General features: G+C 45.6%; 2 protein-coding genes across 2 annotated transcripts in view; both read right to left on the bottom strand.

Annotated features, from left to right (window-relative positions):
- The window catches only part of LOC119374982 (thioredoxin-related transmembrane protein 1-like), a 28194-nt gene extending 13742 nt beyond the window's left edge, over nucleotides 1-14452 (bottom strand). The window contains 7 exon segments of the mRNA XM_049411113.1: nucleotides 4175-4276; nucleotides 7205-7250; nucleotides 9544-9568; nucleotides 9571-9671; nucleotides 13646-13691; nucleotides 13815-13930; nucleotides 14271-14452. Of these exon segments, the coding sequence (XP_049267070.1) occupies nucleotides 4175-4276; nucleotides 7205-7250; nucleotides 9544-9568; nucleotides 9571-9671; nucleotides 13646-13691; nucleotides 13815-13930; nucleotides 14271-14413 (579 nt within the window). The 5' untranslated portion in view covers nucleotides 14414-14452.
- LOC119375562 (arginine-hydroxylase NDUFAF5, mitochondrial) overlaps nucleotides 1-23984 on the bottom strand; it is a 129716-nt gene that overhangs the window by 36484 nt on the left and 69248 nt on the right. The gene's annotated exons all lie outside the window — the stretch shown is intronic.

Here is a 23984-nt window from a genome sequence, read left to right as displayed (position 1 = left end):
TAGTGGTGCTAAGATAATTGTCATTTGAAGTGAAATGCATTAAATTAGGGCCACAAATACTGTCGACAAGGGTGCAACGGTAGTCGCTTCAACCACGACCTGACAGAGCAACACCGAAATTGCAGAGACGCCGTGTTATACTTTGGGAAATTGATTTGTGCTCCACAGCCTTGAGAAGGTTAAAAACTGACATTGGAAGTTGCAAAAGGAGCACTTATACAGTAGTGACACCAAGCACAGACTTTCAAAATTACACAAACCAGCAGGGGACCCCGAGTACAGCCCTTGCCTGCTGTTGAGCCAAGTGCTATTGCTGGACAATAATAACTGATTTTTGGTTTAATAAATAACCCACATGCTTTTTAGACAATCTCTCTGTCTATTTTATTTGCCTGTTGCAAAGCCACATTCATAGACAAATTTTGTATTTCTTTAGCTTGCAAGGAATTGGTACAGGCCTATGAATTGCTAAAGGTGGAGTTTATCACTCTGGTAAAGGGTGCACTATGTGGCTTTACAAGAAGATTTTGCCAGTACATTGGCAGGTCATGGTCATATATTTCGTATGGCTGTTCTCGTGAAGAAGAAACCTATCAAATGATATAACCACTAGTGCTGTGGCTGCACTTCCACAAAAGTTACAGTTGTCTGAAACTTCAAATGCGTTTTTCTCAGTTTGATATTTTTGCTCAATGCACTCAGCCTTACGGGGTTTTTTTCCATGTTGTTGCTGAACAAAAATAACAAATTTGGTATCATTTTACTCGTATTGAAACGATCTGGGGGGTGATGCTATTTGCATTACTCTAGCGCCATTTTACAAATTTTAATTAAAGATACTAATGAGAGTGAATCAGAAAAAATAACCACCAGTGAATGTTCATCTGTTTTCTGACCTTCACAGTGCTCTCAAGGGAATAAAAATAGCATCACCCCCTACAGCATGATCTGGGCATTGGGCCCATGCGCTTACATATTGGTTTTAGTAGGTCGAAATTGCCTAAAAGCCCCGTAAGAAGCAGGCACTAATTATTTTTTTGAACCTCGAGATCTTTTGAACTAGTGCAGCTATTAAAAAACTAATCACAGATTTGAAATCAGCATAAAAAACTGGTCAAGACAGTGAAGTTTAGTTCATATTGACTCAAAAATAAAGAAAAAATTTTAGGACCCACGTCCCCCCACTTCCTCAGCGAAATGGTGACCGTGTGACATGAACCCCATCTCCTTCGAGGAAAAGACGAGGGATTTAAACGGAGTTCACGGGTGCCCGTCTGACAGGGGTATTAGCCACTAGGCGATACAACTAACAAAAACAAGTGCACACAAATGTGTACATAGCATGTCAAACAGTTAACAATTGGTTCAGACATAAACTATACAGTAGACTCTTATTAAACGGGATGTGAAGAGACCAGGAAAATATGTTCCATTTAACAGGAGTTCTGTTTACTGAGAGATGAACACTGGTCTAGAATTCAAGTACGAAACCAATCATATTAAAATCAGTTGTTCCATTTAAGCAGCAGTTCTGTTTAAGAGATTTCTATTTACCGAGTGTCTACTGTACTCTGAAAACTCTAGAGTCGTTAATTGAACCACCATAGGTTTATTAATACACGAGAAAATCAATGTCAAACATTTCACTTTTTAATTTCCCACGGGAATCTCCAATGGTGACATCACGGATTTCGAAGTTGTTTTTCGTATTTTGGCTACATTGCCTCAACGAAATTTCCTGAAACTTGGTATTTTAAGTCTCTGGCCCCCTCAGAAGAGAATGTACTGCATTTTTACTGATTAGGAACTACGTAGGCCCCAGTAAGCACTGTCAAAACCTATGACGTCATGGCAATTGGTGCGGGAACTTCAAGGCGGCGTCACCACCTGCATTTTTTTCTTCTTGCGAGTTTTCTCGCCTACCAAGCGCCTTCTCGCAGCAAGTGTAATGTTCTTGGTATAGTGAAAGAGTAATTTACTAAGACAGTCGAACCCCTTTATAAGAGACACGCACCGGAAACCAGTTCTTGTCCCTTATATGAGGTGTCATTTGTAAGCAGGGTACCACGTTCTCATTTTCAGATCAACCCATATTTTGATGTAGGCCCATTGGTGCCTCTTATACCCATTTGTCGCTTACAAAAAGGTGCACGTTAAAGAATGACAGGTGATCGAAATTTCCGGAGCCCTCCACTACAGCGTCCCTCGTAATCATATCGTGGTTTTTGGGACGTTAAACCCCAACAATTATTATTGTTGTCTCTTAGAACAGTGTCTCTTATAAGGGAGTTCAACTGTATGAGAAAAATTGTTTTCCTCTTTAGCGTCCCTTTAACACGATTTGATCGAAAGGCTGACATGCGTTTTCAACAGGACTTTCAATTGAACACGCGTTACATGAAGTTCTGATTACCCGGGATTGGTCTAGTTTGCACTACAATGTCAGCACGATCACACTCTGCTTTTATCAACGAGAAACCAAGCAAACAGATGTGCGAATCTCAGAAGGAGGCAGGCAACTGAGGCCTCGCCTGACGATTTCTAAAACAATGTATGAGGCTGGCACCCACGGCTTGAAATTCAAGCGAGTTAGAAGGAAATCCAAGCTTGTATTTACTGCCGATCAATACTAGTAAGAACACAGCCATTTAAACAACGTCAACCTACGTAGGAGCTGCAGATGCCCCTTTAAGGGGAGACATGGCTTGTGGAGACCAAGAAATAATCAAGGAAAAAAGTGTTTTTTTTATTACATTATTGAGATCTACAGCTGTTCTTTCACATATAAAGCCTAACTTAAGTCTTATAAACTCAGTATTTCATCCGCAGTTCAGATCTGTGCAACAAGCACTAGCTGAATGTCAAAATTTTTTTGGGTCACTTATTTAGATTGTCGGAGTGATATCTCATCATATAGAACAGCTAGCGTTGTAATTCCTCTTTTAACATAAAGCCCAAGCTGTGTATCACAAAGTGCTCAGAGCAGAATTCTCATTTCCTGCTCATAGGTTTAATAAATTTGATTTTGTTTTTTCCTTATGGTAGTCATGGCAAAAACATTGAATTTCGGTCATCTCCAGAATGACTAGTTGAGATTTGATCTGAAGACTCTTGGCGGCATTGCATTCATTGCACATTGCAATATCTAGCTATCTGATAATATGCACTTCCTGCTGAATGGTTGTTTTTCCTATTGTCTCTGGAGACAATAGAGAGGCAGCTTTGTGTATCTCATAAACTAGTATACCTACAAAAAAAATTAATGCAGATTGAAATCAGCATGAAAAACTAAACAAGTCTATTTAGTTTCACCAGGTTTGGACATGAAATACAGCAAATAAATCCTCAAGCCATTACCCCCCCCCCTAAAATAACCAAATAACATACAGTAACTTAGTGCACGTAAGCAACAAAAACCTGACACCACGCCTATCATACATATCATGGCGCAATGCTATTTCATGACGTACGTAACACATTCAACCCTTTCAGGCCAATTGATTCCAATTGGAACCATCAGTCTTCTAGGTCAGTCAGCAACCACCTGGGAAAAAGAATGGGTTGGTCTTCCGCTAGAACTCATATTTAGCATCTGCTCTACCTATGCTGCCAACCTAGTACACAAAAAGAAGTTAGGTCACGAGCGAACTAATTACAGAAGCAGTCGCGCTGTTCTGCAATTCGTTAAGGCAGCTAATAAATGCCCTACCCAGGAGGTAGGGCCTTTATTTTCGTTTTGTATTGAAAATTCGAATGTCTGTTGGGTACAATGCTAGCCCCATCGAAATTACTTTTTAAGTAATAAATTAATACAAAAATAATTGAAATATTAAATAATTAATTGATCAATTGATTCGGTCACTAATTACTCAAGACTGAAAAGTGTGAGCGCAGATTTTTTTTCCCTTTTTTTTGGACTACCATGAAGATGCGCATTCTCGAATTGCAAAAACCACTTTCTTACATTGGACAAAAATAATTTGGACCTGAAAGGATTAACGCTAAGCTTGCTAATGCCGTTCTAAAGCTTCCTCAAGATTTCATCAGCGCTGTGTAGGTTCTTGCAGGCAGAGCATCTGCAGAATTCCTAGTTTGTCACCTGGTACAATGGTAAATGACGATCTTCCTGTGCGGCTTATCGACATCTACTTCAGGAAAGAAACGCGTCACTTACCAGGCCCAGGACGGCGCCAATGACGATCGTTCCCAGGGCAAAGAGTATGTAGGAGCCCCAGTACGGGATGCCGTAGTAGTCAACCAACGTTGTGTGCAGGGCCTAGATGAGAAAGACCACGTCGAAACACAACGTGGCAGTTAAAAAAAACACGAAAGAGTAAAAGAGCAGCGTTTCAGATATCTATTTCCAGTTCAGCACAGTTCTATGTACAGCTGCCCAACTTTTTAACCTGAACGCGCGAGCGTCAACTGTTGAGTCGATAAGCACCGTATAAAGGAGCACAGCGACGAAATGAACGCGAGTATGCGCATGTGCGCAGTGATCAGCCCGGTGCAGCTTTCGTCTGCCAGGCTGTTAAATGAAATGGACCCAACCCCTTTTTTGTTCTGCTTTTGGCTTGCAGTGGCAGATATTTTTGCCACAGGAAAGTGCTGAGTGAACCACAGGAAAAAAAAAAAATAATAATCACGCCATATCCACGAAGTGAATGATGATTGAGGAGCTGGCTGGGAGATAATTGGGTAAACCATGAATGCCCCGTACAATTCCTCTACAGTCATATAAACACGTCACACGTTGTTATAGTAGCGATTGTGGTCAGGTTGTTTGTCGAACCACAAGTGGTCGTAGACCTCAAAGCTGTGGCCGAGTGTGTGGTCGAGTTAATCACGCTTAAAGCGCGCGTCGACGCCACCAACTTCAGGTAGCGACCGCTTTCGGCAATTGGCCGCTGCATCCTGCGCCTGTACATCTTCGAGGTTCTCTTGCCGCCACTTCCGCGCTGCTTCGGCTTCTCGGGCTTGTATCTCGGGGTCCGCAGGAAGCTTATGTCTCTCTGCTGCCTCGCGAGCTCTCACCGCAGGGTCTTGGCGGTGAGCCCGCACTGCTCCTGCCTTGCGAGCCCTCCGCTCCGCCGCCTTGTCTTCTTCGTTCATGTTATTAGTATTGAAGTGCACTACCGGAGTGGAGCGAGCGCCGCATGCTACAGTTGGCTATTCTATATGTGGTTTTGCCTGCTTTATTATCATCATCAAGGCTCTCGAAGAGCAAGAGGAAGAAGACTTGTCATTCGCGCGAGTGTGTGCATGCTACAGTTGGCTATGCTATATGTGGTTTTGCATGCGTTAATATCCTCAAGGCGCACGAAGAACAAGAGGAAGAAGACTTCTATATCACGCGAGCGTGCGCATGCTACAGTTGGCTATGCTACATGTGGTTTTGCATGCGTTAATATCATCAAGGCGCACGAAGAACAAGAGGAAGAAGACTTCTATATCGCGCGAGCGTGCGCATGCTACAGTTGGCTATGCTATATGTGGTTTTGCATGCGTTAATATCATCAAGGCGCATGAAGAACAAGAGGAAGAAGACTTCTATATCGCGCGAGCGTGTGCATGCTACAGTTGGCTATGCTATATGTGGTTTTGCATGCGTTAATATCATCAAGGCGCACGGAGAACAAGAGGAAGAAGACTTCTATATCGCGCGAGCGTGCGCATGCTACAGTTGGCTATGCTATATGTGGTTTTGCATGCGTTAATATCATCAAGGCGCATGAAGAACAAGAGGAAGAAGACTTCTATATCGCGCGAGCGTGTGCATGCTACAGTTGGCTATGCTATATGTGGTTTTGCATGCGTTAATATCATCAAGGCGCATGAAGAACAAGAGGAAGAAGACTTCTATATCGCGCGAGCGTGTGCATGCTACAGTTGGCTATGCTATATGTGGTTTTGCATGCGTTAATATCATCAAGGCGCACGGAGAACAAGAGGAAGAAGACTTCTATATCGCGCGAGCGTGCGCATGCTACAGTTGGCTATGCTATATGTGGTTTTGCATGCGTTAATATCATCAAGGCGCATGAAGAACAAGAGGAAGAAGACTTCTATATCGCGCGAGCGTGTGCATGCTACAGTTGGCTATGCTATATGTGGTTTTGCATGCGTTAATATCATCAAGGCGCACGGAGAACAAGAGGAAGAAGACTTCTATATCGCGCGAGGCGTGCGCATGCTACAGTTGGCTATGCTATATGTGGTTTTGCATGCGTTAATATCATCAAGGCGCACGAAGAATAAGAGGAAGAAGACTTCTATATCGCGCGAGCGTGTGCATGCTACAGTTGGCTATGCTACATGTGGTTTTGCATGCGTTAATATCATCAAGGCGCACGAAGAACAAGAGGAAGAAGACTTCTATATCGCGCGAGTGTGTGCATGCTACAGTTGGCTATGCTACATGTGGTTTTGCATGCGTTAATATCATCAAGGCGCACGAAGAACAAGAGGAAGAAGACTTCTATATCGCGCGAGCGTGTGCATGCTACAGTTGGCTATGCTACATGTGGTTTTGCATGCGTTAATATCATCAAGGCGCACGAAGAACAAGAGGAAGAAGACTTCTATATCGCGCGAGCGTGCGCATGCTACAGTTGGCTATGTTACATGTGGTTTTGCGTGCGTTAATATCACCACCAAGGCGCACGAAGAACAAGAGGAAGAAGACTTTCCTTTCGCGCGAGCTGCGCCCATAGCGGTCACCTCTGGAACTAAGGTTACGCTTACGGTGCAGGACTTTGCCCCAGCTTAAGAACCTGGTGAGCCAGCTCCTAGAAATGCTGATACGCACGTAGTATAATCAGCACGTGGTTCACGTTAACAATGAATGAATTGTTGTCCAGAGGCTCTGACAGTGATCTCTGCTATTTAGGCTGCGTGCAGGACGCAGATTTCACAAACTCGATGAACTGTGTTGACTTGTCGTGATAATGCCCATTGTGGTGGGGCTGGCTTGCAGATGCTGGGCAACAAAAACTTTAAAATCAAAGTAAAATATTCTGTATGTGTTGTCTCGCTCTGGTGTGTGGAGAGCGTTGATAGTGCACGCCACAGAATTGAAAAATGTTCCTTTTGGGACGTCTCACAATCGTGTCGGTACTCCTTTAACAAGCTTTTCCCTGAGGTTTCTTCAAGTGAAGTTTCACTATATACAGCGCGGTAAAATAGGCCACATGCCAGCACATACCCTCAGACTCATGGACAACTTGAAGAACTGCGCCACCAGAGACATCCTGGGGGAAAGAAAGAAAACAAAAACGGCACAGTGTAGTTAGGTGGAATGATTAGAAATGTGCCCACTACTTATTTAACTTAGATTACACCATAAGCAATCCCACCAGCTTACTACACCAATTCAGAAGGCTGACTGTTGACATCCAGGCAATGTACCATGTCAGGATGGAATACTGGGCGAGTCGGCATAGATTCATCGTGGCGAGCAGTGCAACTAACGCAGACGAAGAAAAATGTCATGTGTCCCCTTCTTTTCATCGTACACGTTAGTCGCGCTGTTATCCAAGATGAATGTGTGATCTCGACTAGAAAAACGTAGCGAACAAGAGAACTGTAACAATGCAACGTGCTTGAGTAGAGAACAACAAAGAACACAACACGATTCTTCGCAGCACTAATTGGTTCCCGAACTTTTGCTTGCAACTGTAAACTTTTTTTAAGTTTCAGTGTCCAGGAGGAGTTGACGAAGCAGCTGAAGCGACAATGTCATGTGTAAGGATGGGCATGAATGCTCACAGCTTGCTTCTACAATTGCAACATGCAGAACTGCCTATACCGATAACAAGAACGAGGCTTATAGTAAGATAGAGTGATTGACAGTGCTAGAAAAAAGAATGTCGCCGAAGTCAATGTTTCCACGAGCTTCATAGTTGAAACTTTGCCTTCGCCAATACCCTTTGTTTTACTGCTGTCATCCAAACTCCTCGTTGGCAAAAAATGTTAATCTTTCGATCTTTAACCTTAAACCCCCTAAGATATTTTTTTTTTCAACATCCCAAGTAAACAAGCGCATCGAGCTCAGAACGCCCTCACAACCAACAATGCCAAACGCGGCAGCGCTAAGAGCCATGAGCTTGCCACAAAATCAAAGAACAATCCCGTGCTCCTCTCCGGGCCTTTCGGCTCCCCAGCGCTGCTCGTGACGTCAGCACCAGCATCGGGTCATCTCGGCGTCCGCAAGGACCTGTTTGTTTACAGAAGATTTCCGCGCGCTCCCTGCTCTTCCTCCTCGCACGGCAAGGAGGTGCACTCCGCGAGGAGAGACAAGCCAACAAACGGACCATAGCGATGGAAAGAGTGAAGAGAGTGAGCAAGTGCCGCATTGCGATTTTCAAACACACGTAACTTCGCTATTATGGCACCATTTCGAAAAATTTTCGCGGCTATGTGTTCAGCATAGACTCACGCACAAATGCAACACCACATCCAGATTTCGACCTCCAGATGGTTTAGGGGCCTTTTAAAAACCCTAAAACTAATACCAGCGTCGCACAGGCAGTTCAGATCGTGATCAGGGCTGATCCGGACCGGATTTCCCGAGTGCAATCAGCAATTGTCTCTGCTACGCAGTTCAAACTAATCCAGATCTAATTGGGGTGCAGACATCAGTCGAATTGCAATGTGCAGGTCGTGAATGTCTTGATTCAAATCAGGCCTAATCGCGATTAAAGGCGACCGTGTAGCAGCACCTGATCCAGATGAGGCTCCATTCAGATCAGCCCTGGTCTTAAAGTGCCCGCGTGACACCGGTATAAGCCATCTAGACGCACTCAGCATCTGTCTCACCCGTGTCCAGCACAAAACGCTGGATGTGTGAAGACAAGAACAGTTGGTTCACGAGCACTTGAAGTGCGAGTGCACACACTGTGCTTCAAAAAGTTCAAAACACACAAGTGACCATATAAACAGAGTGAATACCTCTTGCTGCTATAGCCGGTTACAATTTAACAATTGCTGTCCTCTCCGCCCAAAGACATCACTGTCCCTCCCACAGAGAATTTGCATAAATGCTCCATCCAATAGCACTTAACCATTTTCCTGCGTCAAGCACTTCTTGAGTGTTTCAGATAGCTGACTTTCCCATAGAGCCACACGTTTGTGTTGCTGGTTTTAGGTCGGAAACTTGGAACATTTTAGCAAATTTCTTCAGGCATCCCGACACCACTGCTCAGCCAAACGTTGTGTTTTAGGTAGTAACAACGAACCTTTAACTCTTAATACGCTTAGTGTTTACATTAGCCGGGAAAGAGTACTAACGGTTCGAGTGGAAGCCAGCTAGCACAACTGTCTTTCACAAGCGAATGACAGGCGTGCCTGTGGTTCTGTTGGTGGAGCCTACATCATTTCTTAGGTTGTAATCGAGTATGGCATCTATGCATAAAAGAAACTTAAGCTACGAGACCAAGGTGCAACACGTCCAGCACGGAACACTGACAATCCAGAGAGGCTCACGGACAATCGGTTCACAGTAAACGACACTTGCAAAAAAGAGTGCCATGTTGTCGGACTCACTGTATGGACTGCGGACTCTTCCAGTGGAGACTGGCTCTATGCTCTGCCATTTCTTCTCCTCAATAAAGTTGATGAAGGACTCCTTGTCTCTCGTGCCGCGGTACTGCCTGAACTCGCCGTCTTTGACGCTAGGAGTTGAGACAAGAGAAATGCACACGTGAGAGCACTCAGAATTGAGAAAAAACATTAATGAAAAATAAAAAAGGGTATGTCCACAACAACTTTACGACATATGCATCATGTCATATTGTGGCATTAATGTCCCAATGTAGATAACGTGCGTGGCATATCACTCGTGTCATGACCCGTCCATCTTTGCATACATACACGTCATGCGATGCACACAATGGTATGCAGCAAGAAATGAAACAACCACCGTGGCATCTTGTCATTTACGTCATGACATACAGGGCATGAATGTAATGTTATTCACGTCATCATCTGTCATTCATGTTCATCATACACTATCACGCTAAGCATATTTTGTTATATATCAAGTTAACGAAATAACCACGAGAGCACAAAGACGTTGGCAACTACACAGATAAATACGGTCGAAGTGCCTTTTGTTTGCCAAGAAGTGATCTGCATTTCATAACACCAATATTTGGGTGGTTCATCTGGCTTGCTTGCGCTTCCTTCATCAAGAACTTGGAACTTGCTACTTTCCTGTCATGTCCCGATGATAACATGTCCGCTGTTCTTGACACTTAAATAGTACCGTGCTTGCACCATTAAAGTGAAGAAACGGATGCGTATTTAAGTGCTATGACTGTCTGCTAAAAACGTGCCTTGAAGCATGTCGCTTGTGTTTGGTGTACGTGTCACAGTGCACACTTTGGCACTTGCATTCGGGTAATTCCAGTCTTTTTCTGTTGCACTGTTTTCACAACAGCGCACACAGTGCGGCAAGCATTGCACAAACCTGCATCACGGCTGTCAACAGTGCTGCGGCCTTATGCTGTGCAGAACAGGAAACATTAACATCGAAGAAGCAATGTCTAGGTCTACCACGATGCTGGACTGAGTACCACATGGCTGGCTAATTTGCGTGGTCTTCTTTTAGCTCGGTCACTAAGCTCAACCTGTAAATGTGCCACTATATATTCGATTACTCACTCAACAGTGCTCTGTTCCATCACCCTCTCTATTAATGAGAACTAACAGACAATAACGCCAAGGAAAGTATACGGGGTGTTATCTGTAGTATTTAGAATATAAATGTGAAGAAAGTAAAGTCGACGAAAAGATAACTTGCCGCCGGCAGGGACCGAACCTGCGACCTTCGAATAACGCGTCCGATGCTCTACCACTGAGCTACGGCGGCGGTCATCCTCCCGTCCACTTTATGGTGTATATATGTGCACTTAAACCTTCGAGTGTTAGTCAGCGCCAATCGCAGCCATGGCGGCGAGTGTGGAACACTGTTTTTCTGCCTTTCTGACGTCACGTAGCACGTGATCTTTTTACGAGCTGGCAGCTGACCAATAATCGCTCGCATACTACCTGAAGGCATCAAGTCTGCCAGAACGAGACCCTTGCTTTGAATGAAGGAAAGAAGATAAATCTTAAGGGCTCGTTTTCTTTGTTAGACACAATATTAATGAGAACTAACAGACAATAACGCCAAGGAAAGTATACGGGGTGTTATCTGTAGTATTTAGAATATAAATGTGAAGAAAGTAAAGTGGACGAAAAGATAACTTGCCGCCGGCAGGGACCGAACCTGCGACCTTCGAATAACGCGTCCGATGCTCTACCACTGAGCTACGGCGGCGGTCATCCTCCCGTCCACTTTATGGTGTATATATGTGCACTTAAACCTTCGAGTGTTAGTCAGTGCCAATCGCAGCCATGGCGGCGAGTGTGGAACACTGTTTTTCTGCCTTTCTGACGTCACGTAGCACGTGATCTTTTTACGAGCTGGCAGCTGACCAATAATCGCTCGCATACTACCTGAAGGCATCAAGTCTGCCAGAACGAGACCCTTGCTTTGAATGAAGGAAAGAAGATGAATCTTAAGGGCTCGTTTTCTTTGTTAGACACAATATTAATGAGAACTAACAGACAATAACGCCAAGGAAAGTATACGGGGTGTTATCTGTAGTATTTAGAATATAAATGTGAAGAAAGTAAAGTGGACGAAAAGATAACTTGCCGCCGGCAGGGACCGAACCTGCGACCTTCGAATAACGCGTCCGATGCTCTACCACTGAGCTACGGCGGCGGTCACGTGCTACGTGACGTCAGAAAGGCAGAAAAACAGTGTTCCACACTCGCCGCCATGGCTGCGATTGGCGCTGACTAACACTCGAAGGTTTAAGTGCACATATATACACCATAAAGTGGACGGGAGGATGACCGCCGCCGTAGCTCAGTGGTAGAGCATCGGACGCGTTATTCGAAGGTCGCAGGTTCGGTCCTTGCCGGCGGCAAGTTATCTTTTCGTCCACTTTACTTTCTTCACATTTATATTCTAAATACTACAGATAACACCCCGTATACTTTCCTTGGCGTTATTGTCTGTTAGTTCTCATTAATATTGTGTCTAACAAAGAAAACGAGCCCTTAAGATTCATCTTCTTTCCTTCATTCAAAGCAAGGGTCTCGTTCTGGCAGACTTGATGCCTTCAGGTAGTATGCGAGCGATTATTGGTCAGCTGCCAGCTCGTAAAAAGATCACGTGCTACGTGACGTCAGAAAGGCAGAAAAACAGTGTTCCACACTCGCCGCCATGGCTGCGATTGGCGCTGACTAACACTCGAAGGTTTAAGTGCACATATATACACCATAAAGTGGACGGGAGGATGACCGCCGCCGTAGCTCAGTGGTAGAGCATCGGACGCGTTATTCGAAGGTCGCAGGTTCGGTCCCTGCCGGCGGCAAGTTATCTTTTCGTCCACTTTACTTTCTTCACATTTATATTCTAAATACTACAGATAACACCCCGTATACTTTCCTTGGCGTTATTGTCTGTTAGTTCTCATTAATATTGTGTCTAACAAAGAAAACGAGCCCTTAAGATTCATCTTCTTTCCATCACCCTCTCTAGACAGACGTGTTGAGGAGTGGGCAGAAAGGGGCTTTCTCAAAAAAAAAAAAAAAAAGTGAACAGCTGAATCATGGAAAAGGGTTGCGTTAATATAATGGCATTTGACCGGATGATGTTAATAACAGTGACTTTCGAAATTAACAATTTAGGCTAATAATGAAATATGAACACGCATTTTAACAACTCCGACCTGCGTTTAGGGATAGTGAAATGTAGAATTAAGGATACTATAGAGTGCCATTAGCTTGAGTTGGTCCCTGTCTTTTACAACGCTGCAACTGATCACATCAGCCTCGGTCAATGCATGTTGAATCCGAAGCCCGGAATCCCACACAGCACCTGTCATGTCGAAGCCGTTGCAATTCCGAAGTGAATTTCACTTAGTGCAAATGGGAAATAGCATGTGATTTGTTAAAATTCACGTATAAAACATTTTCGACATGGTAGATGCCATTTCAAATGTTTTACGTGTACTGCAGCGAGCAAGCATTGGTGTCGAGGGTACGCATTTCTCATTCGAATGGGTTCTAGCAAAGGCATTAGGTGACGAATGGCGTTACGGCGAATGACATTTGATTTGACCATGTAGTAAGTAGCGCGCAGATGGCATTAAACCTTAAGGCGTTAGGAAGTTAATGCCATTTTCTGTGCCCGTGTGGCACGGGTATTAGGCTAATTTGCAAAAGTGTCTGTTAAGTATTACACATGTACTATTTCAAATGCTTAATAAGTACTGCAGTGAGCAAGCTTTGGTGTCGAGGGTACGCATTTCTCAGTCGAATGGGTTCTAGCAAAGGCATTAGGTGTTGAATGGCATTAGGGACGAATGACATTTGATTTGCCCGTGTGGCAGCGCGCAGATGGCATTAAGTCTTAAAGCATTAGGAAGTTAATGCCGTTTTCTCTGCCCTTGTGGCACAAGTGTAAGGCTAACTTGCAAACGAGTCGGCCAAGTATTACGCAATTACTTTGGAACTACGGCGGCACGAACAATACGGGCTGCAATTTTCTTTTCTTCGCGTTGTAAAAGCTCGGTCAAGCAAAACTCACTGATAGATTGTCGGGAGCGCAGTAACCATGAACCTTCCGCTCAGACCTGGAATTGAAAGAAACAAAAAATGCCTTGACGTCAGCTCAGAATCGAGATGTCGATGGGGGACAGTGACAAGTGAGCAGTTTGCCCCCGCGTGCATTCGTTCATCGACTCTTCGACATTCACCTGGATTCGTAGTGACGTCAACGTGGGCAACTTTGACGCCCAAGTCTTTGCTCCACTTCGAGAAGTCGTTCCAAACAGGTCCCAACGCCTTGCAGGCCGGGCACCAGGGCGCAAAACTGAAAGAACAATGCAAGGAAAATAATCCACAGTTTCTCGCGACAACGCTTACAAAGTTGGCATAACGAACTAAGCGCACGTTTTCGGTGCTTTCGAAATGCTGCGTACGTGACGGTGCAAGCGATAACAGAGGAAAGCGTACTAAAACGCGGAAAAGGTAACATCGGGATGTTAACGTGCGTTAACCTATCGAAGCATCGCTGATGACGTATGGTTGTTTAAAATGAAAACGCGTAACAGAAACCCCACCCCGGTGTTGGGGCCAGCACTTTCAATCAGATATCGCCGCGATAAAACGACGTCTAAGTTAATAAAGTTGGACGCTGTGGGCTCACTCACAATTCAACCATCCATTCTCCTTCGAGAAGCTTGGTCCACGAGTTCTCGTCAAGCTCGACAAGTTCACCGATCACGCTGACGTGCGCACTCGACACTAGAACTGCCACGGCGAGCCACACCGACGGCGCTGTCATGATCGCCATTTTGAACCACGAGCGCGGTTGGAATGAGTGCCTCTCGTGACGGTCTAAAGGTGTCGCCACCCAATATGATGTGTTGCGCCATCTATTAGAAGTAAACGTAAAAACGTGTTCCTGCGCGGCCTCAGAGACAATACACACCTCGCGACGTCTCGAAGGCTACGTTCAAAGATTGCATGCACAGGGTGGCCAAACGACAACCTTGGTTCTACGAACGTTTCGCCAAAACTGCTTTTTCTGGGCCCGCATTCTCAAACGATCGCGAAAGGCGTTTTATAGCCTTAGAAAAGCGTGCAGGCACATTACGACATCCTGTATCGTTTTGACACTTTATCGCAAGCCTGTCGAGGCATCGAAGAATGCCTAAGTGCTGCGCTTTTGGATGCAGCAACCGGCGAGAAACGGCCAAAAGGATGCCAAGCGACGGGTTGTGTGGCTGCGCAGAAAAGGGCGGGAAAAATTTGTTTCCACAACTGATACCCGCCTTTGTAAGGTAAGCGTTTCATTGAGAATTCGCGAATGTTATTTCGGGGAATGTTTGCGTCTCCCCTGCACTAGTGCAGCTTGTTCCGCGTGGTTTCCGCAGAAGATTCATGCACAATATAACATTGCCGGGCAGCTCTTAATTATGTTTGGCGTAAAATTGACGCCTTTGGGCTCACATATAGCGATCAGCGCGCCATGAAAACAGGCTTCTACAAGTTCGTATTGCGTGACTAGACTGTATGACGAACATAAATAACAGGTGGTAACATGAAAATAATGTCATGATCGGGCCTGCAAAAGATGGCCAGCATGCACACCTCGCCTATCGAGGAACGCGGGACTCCACGGCGATTGCGAGTGCACTGCAAGAGACGCTCATCGGCGTCCCTGCCATACGCGGTCCGCGTCCCACAAGAACGCTTGGCGAGAAGCGCTGGTGTACTAGAAGCGCGTCTTCTATCTTGTAAGCAGCGTCACAAGATAAGAGTCCTTCGCCGGAGCCTGGGTTCCAGCCTTTACCCCTCCTCAAGTGAGTCAGTCATCTCGTTTACAATGCACTGGCAGCCATAGCAGTCGCATTAGGCGTATGTTTACAACGATTAATGAATTGAATGTATTTAGTTTATCTGTCTCTGGAGATGAAATGACACCCTCTTCTTCACCCGTGTGGTAGACAAAGCGACAGCCAACGCAAAACCGCGTGAATGTACAGAAGGTTATGGTTAACCGTGGCTGCCTGGGCCGAAAGGGTTGCTGCCCGCGTCACGTTATCGCGTGGCCCAGGCCACTTAGATCTCTGTAAAGTGGATTTCTATTCCTGGAATTCGATAACTGCCACCGCTTGTAAATGAATGTAGTAGAGTAGCTCCTTGAACTTGTGGTACATGGAAAGTCATCTTCGTATCAGTATCATCATCACTGATCGTCATGCGGCGCATGTCTCGTGGCTCGAGGTGGCAGGTGGCAGCCGTGCACCGCACGTGCTTTTGTAGAACGTCGGCGTTTATCTTAAAAGGCACCGTTCCAAGAAGAGTCGCGGGCGAAACTGTTCTTTGAAGTGGACCACTGATCAACGCGGACGACCTCGCGTCACCAGGACGCTACCAGGTGCTCAAGTCGCTCACATTCGCTAAGTATATGCAGAGTTGATATGAAAGCTACCGCCCTTCGAGCGATATTGCACGGCTCGGAAATCCACTAAGCCTGCGGCCTTTTTCTTGCCGGTATGGAATTCAGAATATAACATAGCTGTCGAATCCGCGTGAGTGGTACCCGGGGCGTAGCCAAGGGGGAGGGGGGGTTGGGGGATCCAAACTCCCCCCGAAATTTTTCAATTTTGCTTGCGTATATAGGCACGCACACATACAAACGCACGCACGAGCATACATAAAGTATGGTTGAACTTCCCCCCCCCCCCCCCCCCCACCCCCGCGAAAAAAATTTCTGGCTACGCCCGTAGTACCGACTTGTGGTGTCTTGACTTCTCTGTCCGTGCATGTTACAGTGCATGTTGCCAGAGTGACAAACCTTACTTTAACCAAAGCCTGCCTGCAACCTCCCAAATAAGGATGTAAAACACAGCTTCGCATTTCCCGTCCGTAGGGTTCGCGGACGACGTACGGAAGGCGCGAATGCGCGGCGCGATCGTGCGACATCCGTTGCGGAATGCGTAGATGAAGTTCCTGTGCATCCACTACAAATGGACACGCTGACACTTCCTTTCTTCGGTTTACATGAACGTTGAGACTTAACCTTATTTTGACGCCAATCGATTCTCGGAGCCCATGCATTAATTAACGTGATTCATTAATGGGGAAATTGTGGCATCTAAGCAAATGGCATTGTTCTGTTTTTTGCTTCTGTTTATTATCACCTTTATATGTAACGTACAAAATGAGGTACAGTCGAACCCTAGTTATAGCCAATCGATAACCAATAACTTCTAGAAAATGCTTGGATGAGCTTAGCCTGACCCTAATGCATGGCGGATGCCTCGTGAGAACCAATCGATATCGATAGCCAGTCAATAGCTAATCGATAAACAGTAAATTATAGAAAATGCTTCATTATGCTCAGCATGGCCCAAATACGCGACCAAAGCCTTGTGATAGCCGGTCGATAATCAATCAATAGCTTATCGATCATCGATAAATAACCAATATATATGAATAATTGATCAATAACTCATAAATTCAAGAAAATGCTTGGTCGTGGTTTCCCTAGCCGTACATACGAACGGTGTGCCACGTAATGGTATGTCACGCGATCCCATATACAGCCCCTATTTCGATGGAGGCGAAAATGTTTGAGGCCCGTGTGTACTTAGATTTAGGTGCACCTTAAAGAACCCCAGGTGGTCGAAATTTCCGGAGCCCCTCCACTATGGCGTCTCTCATAGACATATCGTGGTTTTGGGACGTTAAACCCCAGATATTATTATTATTATTATTATTATTATTATTATTATTATACAGCCCCTAGTAGCGGCCATCATCACGTCCACGTATCACGATGCAAAAGCCCGCGAAAATGCCGATCACGTGATTATCTCGCACAGGTGCGTGTTCGCCACAGATGGCTGTGGCTAGACTCGGAGCAGAACACTTGTGTATATAGTACCAACACCCTCTATAGTATAGTATAAAAAGGGGGAAGGGAATTGCGGGTGGGTAGGAGGGTAAGGAGGGAAAGGGTGAAGCATAGCATATCCATGTGTAGTATAGTAAAGCAATGGGTGGGAAAGGGAGTGGAGGGCGAGGAGGAGGGAAAGTAGGAAGGAACGTCACCAGCCTCCGCTGATTCCTCAGTTATCGCACCACTATAGTGTGTAGCGGCCCCCATTTCTCCAGTGGGTCGTTCACGGCCCCTTTAAAGAATGCACAGCTTTAGAAATTTGCTAAAGTTTCATTGATAATTATAATTAAGTGCCCTGATAAATTAGGCTGCGAGCAATATACGACAATCCTTTCATCACGCCACCTTCAGTCTTCCACAATAAGAAATTAAACACGAATAACTGGAGTTTAGCGAAGCGTTTCGATAATTGACGCGCTCGGCATTAGAGAAAACTGTGTCGACTTCAAAATTTTATAAGGAGCTTCTCCCATAGGGGCCGATGGTGCAGCCTCTTCCTGACTGAAATACTGGTGAACGAAGCCGACACGTCAATATTTTTTCGATAAGGGCTCCCCTCAGTTTAGCCGCAGCAGCGGTCAGTGGTGAACTGCTACGTGAACATTGGCGCGCGCAAAAGCCTTCTAGATAAGCGTTCCCTTACGTAATTTGTCAGCGCGCACAGCTGTCGGGATAATGGCTGTAAATTTTCCAACCCGTTTTACGGCTTTTTTTCACCCAACAGGACAATGCCTGGGGAGCCTAAGCTGAAGGTGGTGGCTTGGCAACACGGCCGACGCCAACCTCGCCGTTGCTGCTTCATTCATCAAGGGTGCCGGCGGTGTCACGTCACGCGTGATGACCCATTGGAAGTTGTTCCTGGAGTACAAGCCTGACAAGGTGCAAGTCGTGGAGTTCGTGAGGCGGGGGAGGCGGCTGTGTGCCGCGTCGACATGGATGGATGGAGAAGAGGCTCGCACGGAACTGGTGTTTGCGTTTCGACTATGGCCGCTGCACAGTCAGTAAGAGGACAGGGAGTCGTGCGCCTTTAGTATTACGCATAAACTATTACGCATAAACTGTAAACTGTCAAATCCCCTTTGGTTCGCGAAGGAATACGCCGCCTTCAAGCTCTGGAAAATGCTCTATGCGCGTGTGAAGTCGCAAGGTTGTTCTACGTCATGTATGTCAAAACCAGCGCATGTTATACCCGTATAGAGCCTGCTACATGGATATTCTAACATGGCTGTTGCAAATCGCACCATTCTATCTTTATCAAAACTTTGATTTATTAAAGCATTTACATTCTTCTCTATTAACAGGTCGAGCTTCCGGATGGGCGATTCACATACCGGAAAGTTGCCTTTCAAATGACAAGATGTTGCAACCTGGGCCAGTACGAAGCCACTCGTAACAATTGTCAGACCTCACTCTTGAAACTTCTTCGTCGCCTGAGAGTGGTGGTTCCCGACCACCTGAAAACATTGGGCGACGAGCTCAATCCGTTTGAAGCGGCCATCGTGGAGAACGCGCCATTGCCCAACAAATGAACGCTCGGGCCCAACTTTGCAGTTTTTCCTTTTGCCTTTTCATCTGGTGCGTTTCCCTTTGTCCATTTTGCTTTCATTTTTTGCTGCTGTTTATCGCTTCCATTTTTTCCTTTTTTTTTTCGATTTTTTCCTTTTATCATTTTTACCTTTTCCCGCTTTTCATTTTTGTTAAATAAATTTATTGCATTTACCTGTCTGTAGTAGCGCCTTACATTAACTTTTCTATATTTTAGCCACGGCTAAGTGTTTATGCGCACAACCGGACGAGTATATGAAAGAACACGTCAGACACACGTGTTGTTATACGTCGTGGTCTGGTTTCAGCGCTTAAAGACTATAGTCATGTCTAACCAGAACGACGAAACAGCCACATTAGTGAAATGTATTTTACCCTACACCGCGATGTGTGCACTCTAAGCCACTTGACACCCTTAAAGGGGCACTGACACAAATTTTCGAAGGTGTTTACTCCGCCATAGAAGTCTCGCGTACACAGACTGCTCTGCGCAAGCGTGAAGCTCAGTAAACGCTGATAATAAGGTATTTTAACGCGAAAGCGTTAAAGAGCTTATTTCGCAGAAATTCCCGTGTCGGCGTCGTTGGTTGTGAGCGAAAAATTTGGTCCGTGACCGAAAAATCGAGAAAGATGCAAATAAAGTTCAAGCTCGAGTGAGAATCGAACCCAGGCCGTCTGCGTGGGGAGGAGTAGGAACTGCTTCAGAAAAAAAAAAAAAAATCGGCAGATCCCACGCCTTGTGGGAATCGGTTTCATGCGAAGCGGTCAGCGAGTACTTCTGTTCTGTATTTTATGGCTTTGAGCTAAACGTTACGAAGTGGATCGACGTGTTTTTGTAAGTATAGTAGCAGTGTGCACATCGCGGGCTTACCAGGCGCGTCGACAACACTGATGTTTAAAGGGTAACTTATGGTGCGACGTAACCTCAGCCCTCACGTTAAAGTACATACACCAGTATTATCGAAACTAAGTCTACTTTATGGTGCAATCATACGAATATCATACGTAACTATCGTTAATGCATTTATCCGGGGTCGAGCAATGCTTCAATATAGCTTGCTGAATCATAGGAATACAAATAATGTTTATTAGACTCCTCTAAAAGCGGAGCCAACAGTGGAACCACAGACGTTAATCTGACATGACGCCTGTATCGTAGAAGTACATATGTAGTGTTTATTGCTGTCTTGTTAAATTGAAATGCAACGCCGCCATGGCCGAATTTACGTCATTTCAAGTAATAGTGAGGCTCACTAGATAGCCAGCACCACAACCGCAATGGACGTTGCACCAACATTACGCCTGCATAGGCTGTTTTTCCAAACCAGTTCATAGAACTGGTGTGGCTCTGTGGTAGAATACCTGATTGCTACGCAGAATGCTTGGGTTCGATTCGTGCTGGGATCCTAATTTCTACTTCTTTCCATTCGTGGGGTCAACGCTGCCGATGTCGGTTTTTCTTGACGCTCTCGCATTTAAATTACCAATGTCTGTTCTCGCCGTTCCTGGATAGATATAAACTGTCAATCACCTGTGGCGCATACCCGTACACCGCAGTCCGTGGTAAACGGGTATGTGCCACACGTGTCTGGAGGAAATGGTTTGACGACCTACGCGACAGGATTTTCACGTTATTCATGTCATGACCCGACAGTCATATTCGTCATGTCCTCTTACCCTCTCATGCCAATTTTGGTCCACACCAAGTTAAAGGGTCACAAAAGGCAAGTATTAAGTTGAAGTTGTTTGTTGAAATAGCGGTCCAGAAACCTCGTAGTGCTACTTTTATGCCAAGGAAGTGCTTATCTTGAAATAAAATCACGTTTTAGTGTTCCGCATCGCTTTAGCCCACTTCAAATCACCCGCCTGAAAGCGGTATTTCGCACGTCACTATTGCTGTGCCCAACGTTGCCCGCCTTTACTGCGCGGCGGCGTGCACCATTCAGGCATCCGGCAACATCACATGCATGCGGTATTTTGTCGAACTTTCTGTCAGAGCGACTTTCACGAGCGTGCGAAACACGCGGCAGTACGCGATACCGAAACTACCACTGAGACGTGACCTCGTGAGGGAAGCCGGGCGAAGCGCAGTAAGGCGAAAACGGAACTTTTGAACCACGCGCGCCGTTCCCCATGGCAACGCCAAAGAGGTTCTTTTTTCCATGAATCAAACAGAAACGAACAATCAGCATTTTATTACGTCTCTTGATGCACGGAAGGTTCCTTTTTTATTGCAGCTAGTTTGATTACTAGCGATTAATTGTATTCAGACTCTCACACGCATCGGGGTCATTTCCAAAATGTCCCACTCATTGCGCTCATCGTGATACATTTAGCTTACTTTCTCGGTAAGTAGGGAACTGCTGCTGATAATACTGCCGTTTTAGACGTTGTGATACATAGAGCTTTTATTCTGACATAAATTGTTATTTGCCTTTATTGTCCCTTTAAGGAGGCGATCATGAGAGCACTCAGACGTAAGCGGCTAGATAGATAGATAGATAGATAGATAGATAGATAGATAGATAGATAGATAGATAGATAGATAGATAGATAGATAGATAGATAGATAGATAGATAGATAGATAGATAGATAGATAGATAGATAGATAGATAGCAACAGGCAACAAAAAATATTTCCAATGAAAGCTGCGACAATGCAAAGTATGCACATATAAAAAGTGAAACAGCATCATATTCCACCTTTGGCAGCAGCAGCAGCAGCGGTTTACGGCTATGGATTACAGAGTGCAGAAAATCTGATGAAATAGTGTCACCAACCTGTAAAAGTTAGACGAGCTTGATTAGCACCTGCCCGCTTGCCACCGCTGCCGCTGCCGAAGTGAGCAAGGTGAACAAAATCCAACGCCCACAAGATGAACTTGATAACCAGGTTAGCCCGAACCGCTCGCAGATGGCGTCGCTGACAACGACAGCACAGGTAGAGGAAAGCGTGCCCGAACGAAAACTTTCCGTCCGAGAGCCTTTCGGTACTGCAGTAGACAATCCTCAATGTCAGCAGGTCACATCACTCCTCCTCCCCCGCATTCCCCTTACCCCTTTATATACTATACTATGCTATACTATACATAATTATGCTATGCCTCCGTCTCTCCTCTTTCCCTTAAATTTTTTATAGGGGAGCTAGGGCGCCCCCCCCCCCCTTCCGGCTACGGGCCTGCTCCTTGCTATACTGTGCTACATGTGGCTATGGTATGCTTTCCGTCTCTTTCTTCCTCTTTCTTTCTATCTCTTTCTCATTCTATTTCTTTCGTATTTTTGTCTGTTTTTTCTTTCTCTTTTTTGTGCCTGTTTCTATATTTGTGTATTTCTTGGTCTTTCTATCTTTATCTGAATTTCTTCTCTTTCTTTCTATCTCTTTCTTTCTCTCGTATTTCCGTGACTGAAATGCGTCATCAAAGTCTTGGCATAAAACACTTTTGTGTTAAAAGAAAGGGTTGGAGGACCGACTTCAGGGGAGATGAGATCGGAACATAAGGTAACGGATAGCTACTGTAAACAGGCTAATTGAAGAGCACGCAATCACGCTGACGAAGCAAAACTGGAGGAACGTCTGCGATGAGATGTAGAGAAATACGAGTGCAGAGGGCGCATATAAATTATATGACTTATATGACTGACTATATAGTAGCGCCCTCATGGTTATGTAAGGAGTGGTCGAGAATAAAGTGGGGCTTTTGGAACGCGACTCTCGAGCGGACGGGTCTCTTGCGAAGCGCTGCGCTGACGGCGCGTTCTAGGGCATTGCTAGCATTGCCCTTACCAGCAGAGCGTCTCGACAACAAGTACCGTGGGAACGTGGCGACGTTTTCGCCACCTCTTAGGTCCGGAAAGCACAAGGTCTTTCGGCACTAAAAAGGAACTCTTAGAACAAGTTCGTAACAGGTATAATAATCTCGCCAAACCTGAACCGCTCTCGGGTAACAGAGGGAGAGAAAAATGAGAACTAAACGCCTCTATCTGCCTGGCTGAGGTGAGAGCGGAGATTAATCGGCGAACGACTAAATGAGCGGTAGGGGCGGACGGAGTGAGCAACAGGATGCTTCGTAATTTAAACCACAGGTCCATCGCAAACCTCGAAACATACATGCAGGAGTGCTGGGAGGTGGGGATGGTACCGCCGGAGTGGATACTCGCAAACCTCATTTTTATTTCCAAGCCGAGTAACAAACACACGGTTGATCCCTTCGTCAGAGGAATCGGTATAACACGAAACTCAACCGTGTGTTCACAGGCGTAGTTGATTGTCTATTGGACATTGATGTATGGGAGCTTGCACAATGTCTGTCGGTGTTTGGCAACTGTAGCACCGTTTAACGTGGATTCGTCCACGCTGACGCCTATTGGCACGTCTCCATCCCGACGACTGATCTTGACTTAACCCTTGTGGTAGCCTGAATTAGTTAACACGTACACACCCGGACACAGCGTAGGTTGAATCCCGCGCAAAGATGGCACCAACACGCAGGTAAAGAGCACAGGTACTCGATATGCACTGATAAAAAGGCGTCGTCATCTGATGAGACAAACGGCAAGGCGTGCGCTGCTAATAATATGGTAACGTACGCCTGTGCTCATGCATACACCAAACAGCGCTTCAGGAAGGCGAGATTCAGAGCTCGTAGCTTGAGCCGTGAACGCGGGAAGGCTTTCCGCAAACCATTGGTGTCTCTCTCGTTGCCCCATATTACTCACTGCGCGACATTCGCGCGTCGACGTAATTGCCTTTCTGGGCCGCTTATTGCAGTAGCTTTATCAGCCGGTGCTATCGCACTCGAACCAGTAGGCAGCGGAGAAACGCCGTTGTTGCATGTGGAAGCTGCACTAATCTGTCGACGAGTCGTCACGCTCACACGACGCGAAAAGCAAAACACGTACTTAGCCGTCA

This window comes from Rhipicephalus sanguineus, chromosome 11, assembly GCF_013339695.2.
Source record: "Rhipicephalus sanguineus isolate Rsan-2018 chromosome 11, BIME_Rsan_1.4, whole genome shotgun sequence".
In the NCBI taxonomy this organism is placed as follows: Eukaryota; Metazoa; Arthropoda; class Arachnida; order Ixodida; family Ixodidae; genus Rhipicephalus; species Rhipicephalus sanguineus.
Note: the sequence above shows the minus strand (reverse complement) of the source record. Positions and strands in the feature narration are given on the sequence as shown.